This window comes from Ctenopharyngodon idella, chromosome 2, assembly GCF_019924925.1.
Source record: "Ctenopharyngodon idella isolate HZGC_01 chromosome 2, HZGC01, whole genome shotgun sequence".
In the NCBI taxonomy this organism is placed as follows: domain Eukaryota; kingdom Metazoa; phylum Chordata; class Actinopteri; order Cypriniformes; family Xenocyprididae; genus Ctenopharyngodon; species Ctenopharyngodon idella.
In genome coordinates, this window is record NC_067221.1 from 34,136,456 (window position 1) to 34,148,774 (window position 12,319).

Below are 12,319 nucleotides of genomic sequence, written 5' to 3' on the forward strand. Positions count from 1 at the left end.
CTGTTGTTATATCTCAGTTTTCATTCACAGATCTTCTGTTAGTCTTAGTCGTAACTTACTGTCATAATGTCTCCACAGAAAAGCCTTGGGAATTCAGATGAATCTTCACCTGCTGATTGCAGCTTTCATTTTTCCAACTTATGCATTTTTCAGACTGTTTATGGCATCTGTACCTTCATAGCCAGATATCACAAAGCATAGCTTCACTACAGAGTATTTAACAAACCTGACATCTGTTTTGAGTATAATCACTGATATAACAATGAGTTGTGTGGGAAACAGACCAAAATTTAAAGGGACAGTTCACCAAAAATTGAAAATTCTGTCGTCATTTACTCAAGTTGTTCCAAACCTGTATAAATTTCTTTGATCCGTTGAACACAAAAGAAGATATTTTGAAGAAAGTTTGTAATCAGGCTGCTTTGGGGCACCATTGACTTCCATAGTATTTTTTTTTTCTTTCTACTATGGAAGTCAATGGTGCCCCAAAGCAGCCTGATTACAAACTTTCTTCAAAATATCTTCTTTTGTGTTCAACAGATCAAAGAAATTTATACAGGTTTGGAACAACCTGAGGGTGAGTAAATGAAAAGGTGAAAAAGGTGATCTAGGGTGGATGTCAAGAAAAATACATTTGTGAAACGATTCTCAAAATTTTGGTTAGTTCCTCACCAAAAGCTATTGTATGACTTCAGAACACTTTATATATTCCTCGTGAGTTGTTGGGAACATTTTATGATACTTTTGTACCATGTGAGTTCAGAGGTTTTCAAAGGCGCCACACCAGAGTTTTGGGGGGTTGTGGAAATATTTTAAAAATGAAAGTTTAAAATAAATGCAAATATTAAAATAAGTAAATTACAGGTTTAAAACCAAATGAAGGTGAGTAAATGATGACAAAATGGTCAACTGATCATTCAGTTAGAGTCAAAGATGTTTGAGAAATATAAAGTTAACCAATACAAACCCGGAAAATGACAAATCACAGACTGGCCTCGCACATGACCTCTGCAAGATCTCGATTCCCTCCTCCGGTAAAAAATGAGCATTTACCCTACAACATACACACATTATGCAGATAAGGTAATTTTCAAAGTACTTCACACTTTGCTTCCCATTCATTCAAACAATTCTATAACAATGATTTTTGTGGAGGAGTGCCAGATGATGGGCTATTGCTTAATTTGTTTTGTGAGGTTGTCTGCTAGCAAGAGCTTTACAAATTAAAATGACAACGGTTCTTCATATCCAGCTTTAAAAATGTGTTTGAATGTACTAAAAATTATTAAATGTTGGCTAAATTATAATTCCTAACAAGAGACAAATGCATATAGAAACAGGACAGAAAGTGATTTTAAATTTAGATTTCTTACGAGAGTTCTGTTAGACTGGGGAATTTCTGGATGATTTGGAGGATCTGCACAGACCACTTCCTAGTCAATAAGTCCACTGTGATTTCCATCTTTTTCAGTTCAAAGAAAGAATGGAGAAAAGACATCAATGCACTGGATCTCCTTTCATATATTTGGAAAAGTTTCGTCCAGTCAATGTTGATCAGCTCCAAATGTGTAAAGGTGAGGAAGAGTGATTTCAAAGGTGGCTTTGGTTCTGGAAACCATGAATATGTTGTATGCTCAAACTATACACACAAACACAAACACAAACAGAATTGGTATCAGTTAAAACAACAGAGCTAGACTATATTATAAAATATAACTAAATTGTTATTGTCAGTCTTTGAACCCACAAGCTGGCCTGTTAAGCACCAGCTATTATTTGCATCACTATCAAAGATAACCAAAGTAAAGCAAAATTCAACCTCGTTATTTTGACTAGATGTAATGATACACTTAAAACTTAAAAAGTCTACAAATGTGTAGGTTAGATTTTAATTAAAAAAAAAAATGTCTATGAGCTAAAAGTCAAATAAAAAAAGCACACTGAAGGATGATGGTGCATGTGTGCATAAAATGTTATGAAGACATTTTGAGTATACATTTAAATGTAAATATTGTATTTTGAGACATACCTCTTTGTAGGGTCTTTCTTCTTGTTAGAGTAAACATCAGTTCAGCAAGCTCAGAGTATGATACACCACCTGGACTCAACCTTCAAAATCAGACATTATACTGTTAACAATAACTAATTATGTCATTATAACAATTATAACAAACAATAAAATCAATCGCTTGGCTCAATTCTAGAATGCGATTATTTTTTCACCAAAACAATAAGTTCAGATCACTGAACAATTATTTTCTTTTTCACACCAGATTTTAATTTCTAATGTAATATGACAAACGTGTGCAAAAAAGTAGATTGTCTACATTTTGCACAATAACTTAAAGCACATAGTTTGCTTATCAAAACTGATGAGTTGATGCTCAGTGAAATTGTAATACTCTTCAACTTCTAAACATTATTTCATCCTGTAAATCATCACATGCAAATCAATCCATTCAGCTATAAAAACCTGTCAGACTTGCATGTATATTTCATATCTGTGACATGGAATGTTTATAATGTCTGCTAAATGAGCAAATGAACTGTCATAGTAATGAAACAGGAAATATCACATTGCTAAAAAATAAATCTTCTGTATACACATCTGTCTACTGCTGACTTTTCCCAGTAAAATTTTACCTACTGTTGAAATCTGTATCTAAAAAGCTCAGTGTGATGCACCATAGCATTGTGCTAACATTCTTGCATAGTAAGAAGTCAGTATCTACAAAAAAGTACGGGACACAAATGAAAATTGTATATTACATACATTTCCAGGGTGGGCTGCCTTGTTGACAAAACAAACATTTTGATCAGTACCTCTCACATGATGGCAAAAAAAAAAAAAAAACTTTGGTGGCATTGGCCAATTCACTGACACAATAACTAGGTTTTGAAGAATGAAATCAAACATTTTGGGAGTTACTACATACTTGCAGTAATTTCAATTTCAATAGAAATGTGATGTCCTATAAAAAAATTGTGACTGTTGCACTTTCAGTTCAGAAAATGTAAAGACAAAAAAAAAAAAAATGAGCCAAAGCGATTGAGGAAAAACTGTAAAAACATTATATGTATTTGTACAATTTTATCTTACTATTATGCTATCATTAGTTTCACAGTTGTAAGACATTTTATATTTGTTAGGAATCTACGAGCAAGAGATGAAAGCTAAACAACCAGTGGTGGCATGAGAATAAACATTCAATTAGAAACAAACAGATACAGATAGACAGACAGACAGATATGGTTTTGTCATGGCCATGACATAGTAACTTGTAGGAACATCACAGCATGTTGAGGCCACGACGTGGGTATGTGGTAAAATGGCCACAAGATCATTTTGTCGAGGTAAAGACATCCTTAGGGAATCGAAGAACAAACTGGTGTGAAATAATTTCGAACAAAATCTGGCCAAAATGGGTTGAGCTTGACCTAGTCCAGCTCCACCTCTGTGGATCTAATGGATGGAGGGATAGAGTTATGCGTAGGGTTAGGGTGTGGTTGGACCTTCTAGCTCCACCCATTAGGCCCAAATTACACCCAGAGAGGGGGAGCTGGACATCACACTCTACCCACGGCCCTGCAGTGAGCGGTCTCTCGTTCATTCGTTCGGGAGTTCAAACTACCATTGGTCCGTGAGGATTATGTAAGTGGTAGGTGTGCTGTAATGCTCCGCTTTCTCTGACGTGGAAATCTTGTCCAGTTAATTTCTTCTGTTCAGTCCCTCGAGGCCGGACGTCCATGAGTAAAAACAAAACGTACTGGAAAGATGCTTTATAGTAGAAAATAAAGTTTTAATTCTAATTAAGAGACACTGACACTTTTTTCACGTATAATACTGTAAAGCTGCTTGCTTTTAAACAATCTGTTGTATAAAGTGCTATATAAATAAACATGATGTGACTTTACTGGAGTGCCAAATTCCAGCACTCGTGCAAACATATCCACATCGCTATGATCACACGCTTTCTTAACTGATGCTTTCTCAGTGCTGCCATTTTTGTTGTTTATTTTGTTTTTGAAAGGAAAGCATGCAGCACATCATAACATTTCATCTAAACGTCGCTCTTAGCAGTGTGGACAGTGTCAGGATGTTTGCTAACAGTATACGGTACCACTGGTCACGTATTTCAAACTTCTTTTCACCCCAAAGTGAAGAACGAAAAAGAAGCACACGGGAAATCTTCAGCAAGTTCACTTTACAGGAATTTAACATAATAGGCTATAATATTTCAGCTAGTAAGACTAGTAGAGACTAAGGCCCGGTTTCACAGACAGGGCTTAGACTAAGCCAGGATTAGGCCTTAGTTCAATTAGGGGATTTAAGTAGCTTTTATAAATGTACCCTAGAAAATAACATTACTGGTGTGTATCTTGAGACAAAACAATAACACTGGCATAATTTAAGATATGTTAGTGCAAGTTGCTTTCAGTTGAAACAGCTCAAACATGCATTTTAGTCTAGGACTAGCTTAAGCCTTGTCTGTGAAACCAGGGGAATGTATATTAGTAAGTATATACATGTAATTAGCTGTGTTTCATTGAGGAATACATTTTGTCCTCAAAGTCTCTCCCACCTGCAAGGTCGCTCCCCTTTCCTGTTTTCTGCACATAAATACCCCAATTATTCACTAAAGGCAGGCCAAGTGGTTCCCAAAATCAGCGGATGTCAGAGGTGCGGGTTAATTGCCACCTCCACATTATGCTTTTGTTCCCTAAATTGAATAACAGCGGACATAAGGGGATATTTTACAACATCCCTGTGTGCACACTGTACCTGAACCATGCAGCTTGTATCCAATGCCTCAGACTGAATCAGGCTTTAATGGACCGGGGTTTGGTTACACCACAAATCCACCAGAGCCTGATAGGTACCCCCCCTTAATACTCACAGGTACAAACCCGATTCCAAAAAAGTTGGGACACTGTACAAATTGTGAATAAAAAAGGAATGCAATAATTTACAAATCTCATAAACTTATATTTTATTCACAATAGAATATAGATAACATATCAAATGTTGAAAGTGAGACATTTTGAAATGTCATGCCAAATATTGGCTCATTTTGGATTTCATGAGAGCTACACATTCCAAAAAAGTTGGGACATGTAGCAGTAAGAGGCTGGAAAAGTTAAATGTACATATAAGGAGTAGCTACTTAGCTACTGGGCAGGTCCCATTGGCCCTTAAGACTGCCTCTATTATGCCAGTTCTTAAAAAGCCTGGCTCTGATCCAGAAGATTTATCTAACTATAGGCCTATATTGCTATAACTATATTGCCAATATTGCTATATATTATATATTGCCAATATTGCTATAACTATATTGCCAATCTGCCCTTTCTCACTAAGGTCCTTGAACGGGTCGTTGTTGACCAGTTACAGCAATACCTGTCCACTAACAATCTTTTAGAACCGTTCCAGTCTGGTTTTAGATCAGGACACAGCACTGAGACTGTTCTTGTCCGGGTCATGAATGACCTTCTTACTGTTGCTGACCGTGGTGCTTGCAGCATTTTGGTCCTCTTAGACACTGGTGTTGCTTTTGACACAGTATGTCATACGATCCTTTTGGATAGGTTGTGTGATTGGTTGGGCATCTCTGGTGTTGAATTTGAATGGTTAAAATCTCACTGATCATTTTCAGCATGTAAGTCTGGGGAATAATAAATCTGAGCCAACATTAGTTCAGCAGGGTGTCCCGCAGGGGTCTGTATTGGGGCCAGTATTGTTTAGTGACATTATTAGAAAGCTGGTTAACTATACGTCACTGCCCAAAAGTCAAAATTTTGATAGAAAGTGGCAAAAAAATCAAAACATGATCCATGGGTCATTTTTTTATGATCTCATACATATAAATGTCTATAACTCCAAAACAAAATGAGATATTTGCACCAAATTTGACACACACATGTATGGGGTCACCCTGAGAACACATAAAACAATTGGTGGGATTGTGCCTCTTGGTGGCGCTATAACTGAACAAAACATGAAATTTCCATTAACTACAATACAGTATTATGATATAAAATGCTATATTATATGAATGCATTGATGCTCTGAAGGTACACAATAGGTTTTGAGATAGCGCCTGGTCAAATGTTATAAAGAAATTTAAAAAAAAAAGCTTATAGTTTTATATAAATGTGGCCTATTGTAATGAGACTGGTCTTATTAGATTCCGTGGGTCATGCTGAGAACATTGAACATTGATGCTAATTTTGCCAAAGTCAGCAAAACTTCCTCTCCACCACTTTGATTTTCTTTAAAATCATACTTTTTCAATCTCCTCCTAGACCGTTGGTCCAATTTTCACTAAAATCGACGATGCCTGTAAAAAGTTAGGGATTTCGTGTTGATAGACAAAACCATTGTCGTATACTGCAGCAATGAATTAGAGGCTTGGTGCCAAAATGACTGTTCAGTCTGTATCTCTGCAATGCTTTTTGACGTATTGACACCAAACTTTGCGAGTGTCATTGTCACCTCACTCTGACCATACCGCATTAATTTGGTCACAGTGCCACCTATTGGTTGAAAGTGATAAACCAGTAAATCTTTACTATTTACAGTATATATCATTTTTCAGTTCTTTTGCCTAAAATGATCTTAATAGGTCTTTAATTGCTCACTGTTGCAGTTGGTCTGATGCTCACAGCCATGTTGGCTGGCTTCTTGTGCTGCTTTTGTGCTTGGCCCCGTAATTGCTGCTTGCAGCTATATTTATTATTATTATTTTATTATTCTCAATAGAAAAACGTTTTGGTCAGTTTACACTGAAAAGCAACCCGACATTTCAAATTAAAATGGGCTCTGCAGGGTTTTTGAAAGTCTCCGTTTTTGAGGGTAGAAAACGCTGGAGTAGTATAAACAGCAGGCGTAACTGTAGCAAAAGTTATGTGTTTTAAAATGAAAACGCACTAGTGTAAACAGGGCCTTAGCTATATCATCAAGTTCTTAACCTTTAGACAAGGATTCCACTCTGAAGACACACATGGAGTTATTTATTCATCAAAAAGACAGCTTGAGTTTACAGTACAAGTTTAGACCTGGGGAGTAACAGGGAAAGATGAGTGAAAATTACAATGCTGCATTTTTTTTTACACTATACAATAAGAACAATAAAGGCCATTGTATATGTCCCTTAATTGTTCTTAACTAATCAGAACTCACTTTATGTCTTCTGTACATTTTTCTCCTCAGAGCTCAATGGTCACTCTCTGGTTGCAGCTGAGCTCCTCGATCTGCTCGGTGTGACGAGTGCAGCGGTCAGAGCATTTACTGCATCTGAACCTTCACAGCAGCACATTCACCACATTCAATACAGTGTAAGACACTTCATTTTAAAAGACATGGATTTCATTAAAATGTACCAGTATTTCAAAATATATTTGCTGCTGGGTGCATAAATGTGTGAGATCACTGCACAGAAGTGTAAAAGTGAAAGGTCCTCAGAGAACATGCAGATATTCACATTCATCAAACACTCAACTTCAGTTCTCCATACTGTCCATAAAAGGCTACTCGTAGTTGTTGTTTGTATGTATCACAATCTGAATGTCCGTTCCAATGGCATCATCTGACTTTGAGGTGTTTTTTAGTCACACCTGGAAGAATGAATTAAATGTATATATAATTAAATATATATATAATACAAAAATGTTTAATAAACTCAGGGCAATAAGTGTTTGAACAGCACAAACTCATTTTTTCAGATTTTCTGTGAGCAATTACAGCTTTCTGTTCATCACCCATGCAATTATGCAGAATTCCACTCATAGAGCTAGAACCTTTAAAAGGTTCATTCTCAGAAATAAAACCCACTGACCACAGATCCAACCCCAGGTAAAATTTTGTCAAAGTAAACTTGTCCAGATATTAAAATGCATGTTGGTGAATTCTGTGATCCATGAAGGAATCATTCATTGTGAACTAAATCAACTGGTTTATTGAAATTGATTGTTCATGAATCAAACATTACTACTCTCTTGACATCTGACTTAGCTCTATAGTTACTATGTTAATGATTTTAACTTTAGTTTGTTGCTTGAATTATGCTATCATATGGCTTCAGAAGACTTAAATACCGCTAATCGTGGGAATATTTTTACTTTTGTCATTGTGGAGTTTGACAGACCCTGCCCTCATTCCTTTCATATGCAAAATAGCGAGCAGGATATTCTTTAAAAAATAGTTTGTGAACCACAGAAGAAGTCATACAGGTTTGAAACAAGGTTGTGTAAATTACATTTTTTATTTTTGGATGAACTGTTCCTGGAAGTGGTACCCCAATGTCCCCTAATTCATGACTGATGCAAATTAATACAGAGACTTTGTTTTCATGTTTTATTGGTTTGTTTTTAGTCTTACTGTGAAATCAGAACATAAATTACAGATTCTAATATGACTCTTCTAAAAGACATCAACAGTCAAGTCCCTAAAATAAAGTTTTATGTGTACAACTGTGGCAATTTGTACAATGATGACAACATACTATTAACAGTTGAATCTATATTGACTCTACATTTTGAATGTACAGCCACAGGAGAATTGGAGTTTTTCATTCCTTCCCACAGTCGCTTTTGGCTTGCACACTAAGGGACTAAAGATATTTTGTATCATGCCTCATTAAACTAGGGGTGGACCGAAATCTTAAACCCTGTCGTTTATATGTGTCATTTAACTGTGGCAGTGATAAACATCATCAAATAGTAAATAGTTTTAAATTATGCTTGTCAGTACACTGCATAATTTAAAACACCAACTGCTATATAGAATTTTCTTCTGCATGCATACATACAATATCTCACATGGTCACACAATATATAATCTCAAATACTTGTCTTCACATAAACTATATTATCATTCATCTCTGAACTGTTAAATGTAGACAATTAAGTATCAACATAGTAAAACAGTATGTATTATGAAACACAAAAGACAAATAAATTAACACGACTATTGCTATTACAACGCACCTAAATGATTTTAGATATACTTGGTTGATGTCTTTATTCCCATTCCCTGCTCTAGGTAAAGATGCTTTGGCAGCTTTCTCCTAGTTGTCAAGCTGTGCCATTAGTTTCAAAACAGGGGCCTTAGAAATGGAGAGAGACAAGAGATAAAACACGTTAAATCATGTAGAAATATGTCTATATACAAAGCTAACCAGTAGGTTAGGATCCACACTGTACACTATGATCATATGCTTTTGCACTGAAAGCTTTAATATACAATGTTGAAATTTCTATAAATCATAGAAATCATGTGTTACAGGCTGGTGTCATATTACAGTTCTCATTGTTACTGGTGCATTCTTAGTGTTAATCTTAGTCTTAACTTACTTTGGCAAAGTCTCAATAGAAAAGCCCTGGGAATTCAGATGAATCTTCACCTCCTGGTTGCAGCTGAGTTGACGGTCATTATAACGCGTGCATTTTCGAGACTGTTTATTGCATATCAACCTTCATCAGAAAGCACATAGAACAGCATCACTACAGAGTCTTTAACAAACCTGACATTTGCTTTTAATAGAGTATAATTACTGTTATAACAATGATTTGTGTGAGAAACGGACCAAAATTTAATTGATTATTGACTGCTTATGAACAAGGAGATCTAGCAAGGATGTAAAGAAAACTAAATGTATCAACTTAACATCTCTCAAAAAATTTTTCCCTCACAAAAAGGTATTATGTGACTTCAGAAGACTTGGAGTATGCTGCACAAGTCATACTTTTATGGTGTTTTTGTGTCCTTTTTAAGCTCGAAAGCTCTAGTCTCCATGAAATTACATGGAAAAGAAAGCCAAAATTGTATGATGATAAACCAATACAAACCCCTTAAATGACATAATACAGGCTGGTCTTGTGCGTGACCTCTGCAAAAGCTTGATTCCTTCCTCCAGTAAAAAGTTAGCATCTACCCTAGATTAAACATTATACAGAAAAAATGATTGCAATTTTAGACTGATACAATACTTAATACTTTGCTTTCCACACATTCATTTGAACAATTCCATAACGATAATGAATAATGGTTGAGGGCCATGTACTACAGATGGGATATTTGCTTTGTGAGGTTATCAAGAGCATCGCAAAATAAAATTACAACAGTTCTTTTAATCTAGTTTTTGTTTACTAAACAATTTTGTGGATCTAAGTGGATCTAAGATTAGTGAAGTGGATCTAAGATTAGTGGATCTAAGATTAGTGAAGGCGGGGAGGCGGAATCGCGCTGAATGACACAGACCAGAAGTGCTCTCTCTCGCACGCGCTCTCTCTCTTTCTTGCGCGCGATCCCAGTTCTCAGACAGCGCGCGATCAGTTCTCATTGCGCCTGAATGGTCAAATGCACACATAGTTGTCAAAATGTCCATTGTGAGGAGTATCTCACATAAATACAGTCGGTTATGGCTTAAGTGGACGTAAACATTTGGGTGAAAACAGGATATGAGTCAGTATCCATGGATTCGGTCTTAAAGGGACCGCAGCCTATATTTGTCATTAATGTTAATAAAACAACAAAATATGTTAAATAAATGTATACATGGTAAATAATGACCACTGTATCTGAAAAACAAGTTTATTTAATTTGTATCTCTATAGTATTTGTTGTATTGCTTGTAATTTGTTTGTAAATTTATTTTTATATTATATAAAATACATTTTATATTATATAAAAAAAAAATTTAAAAAAAAGAGAGAGAGAGAAATTAATAAATGTATAGGCATCGGTATTGGCGAGTAGCCTACTAGAAAAAAGTATCGGTACTCGTACTCGGTCCTTAAAAAATGGTATCGGTGCATCCCTACTAAACACATTATAAATGTTACAAATATATTGCTGAACCACATTACAAAGACTGTGAACTATATAGTACTGAACTGTGGAGTTAGACCATTTTTCAGCAATTCTGTGTTCAGGATTTTTTTGGAAGGGGCTAAAACAGTGGCTCTGACACACTAGAGCCACCGAGCCCCGCCCCTCACTATAATAACTGTCGATGACGCACTAGAGCCACCAAGCATGGCCCCGTCCCTAACACTACAGCGTATTAGCATCAGCGGCGCTCAATCGCGAGTTACTGTCATTACAGTTACTACAGTCTACATTTTGCTACCTAGCTATGCCTTCGACACGCAAATGCATACTACCTGGTTGTGAAAATATACAAAACAGCTCGTTCTCCTTATTTAAATTTCCTAAAAACGATGATATGAAGAAGAGTTGGATTAATTTTGTGAAGAGCCATTTCTACAGCATTTATTAATCTTTATTAATGTTAATTAATACATGCACGGTGTACTAACATGAACAAACAATGAACTGCTGTATTTTTATTAACTAACGTTAATAAAGATTAACAAATGCAGTAACAAATGTATTGCTCATGGTTAGTTCATGTTAGTTAATACATTAACTGATGTTAACAAATGAACCTTATTGTAAAGTGTTACCTCTTTTTTTCTTACATGAGTTCTGTCAGACTGGAGCAGTTTTGGATGATCTGGAGGGTCCAAACAGACCACTTCTTACTCAGACAGTCCACACTCATGTGCATCTTTTTCAGTGTAGAGAAAGAATAGAGAACAGACATTAATGCATCTGAATCATCTGAAAAAATTATCTGAAAAAATCTGGTCCAGTTGATGTCGATTAGCCCTGCGCGTGGAAATGTGAGACTGAGTGATTGCAAAGATGCTGTTTGGTTTGGACGGCATGGAGGTATTATGGAGATCCTATACAAAAAACAAACAAACAAAACTGGTGTCAATGCTGTTGTGTCTGTAAACCAACAAGTCCTTTCTTAGAATAATTTTTTTTTTTTTTTATGTAACTTTTTCAGAATAACCAGTTTAGCTGTATTATTACTACCATAATTATAATCTGAAGGTGTTAGATTGTGCAGAACAAACAAGCCAGATAGATGTGAGATATTTGCTAGGAAAAGGCTTATATGTACAAGTGTACTGGTAGAACTATTAGTATGGTTATTTAACAAAGTGATGATATAAATGGTTTTCCAAAATAATATCGTCTTTTTTTCCCTGGTTATGAGAAACATCTACTTAAAGCTGCAGTCCGTAACTTTTAGTGCTCTAGCGGTTAATAAACAGAACTGCATGCATCTTGCAAAAGAACATCGTAGCCATAGCTACTTTTTTCTTATTTCTATGAGGAGTCACACAGGTACTGTGCTACTCTGCAGCGGTTCCTACCAGGGGTGTGTTTCCTGAACAATGACGTAACTCGCTGCTGAACTACCATAGTACGATGCATCGTTGAACAAATCATCTAGCTAGTCACGAC

General features: G+C 35.9%; 1 protein-coding gene across 1 annotated transcript in view; it reads right to left on the reverse strand.

The window, feature by feature from the left end:
• Window positions 1-8,339: 8,339 nt before the first annotated feature.
• Window positions 8,340-12,319, reverse strand: part of LOC127495541 (NACHT, LRR and PYD domains-containing protein 1 homolog) — a 30,955-nt gene continuing 26,975 nt past the window's right edge. Inside the window, 4 exon segments of the mRNA XM_051862468.1 lie at window positions 8,340-9,104; window positions 9,352-9,471; window positions 9,847-9,933; window positions 11,482-11,748. Coding sequence (XP_051718428.1) covers window positions 9,092-9,104; window positions 9,352-9,471; window positions 9,847-9,933; window positions 11,482-11,748 — 487 coding nt within the window. The 3' untranslated portion in view covers window positions 8,340-9,091.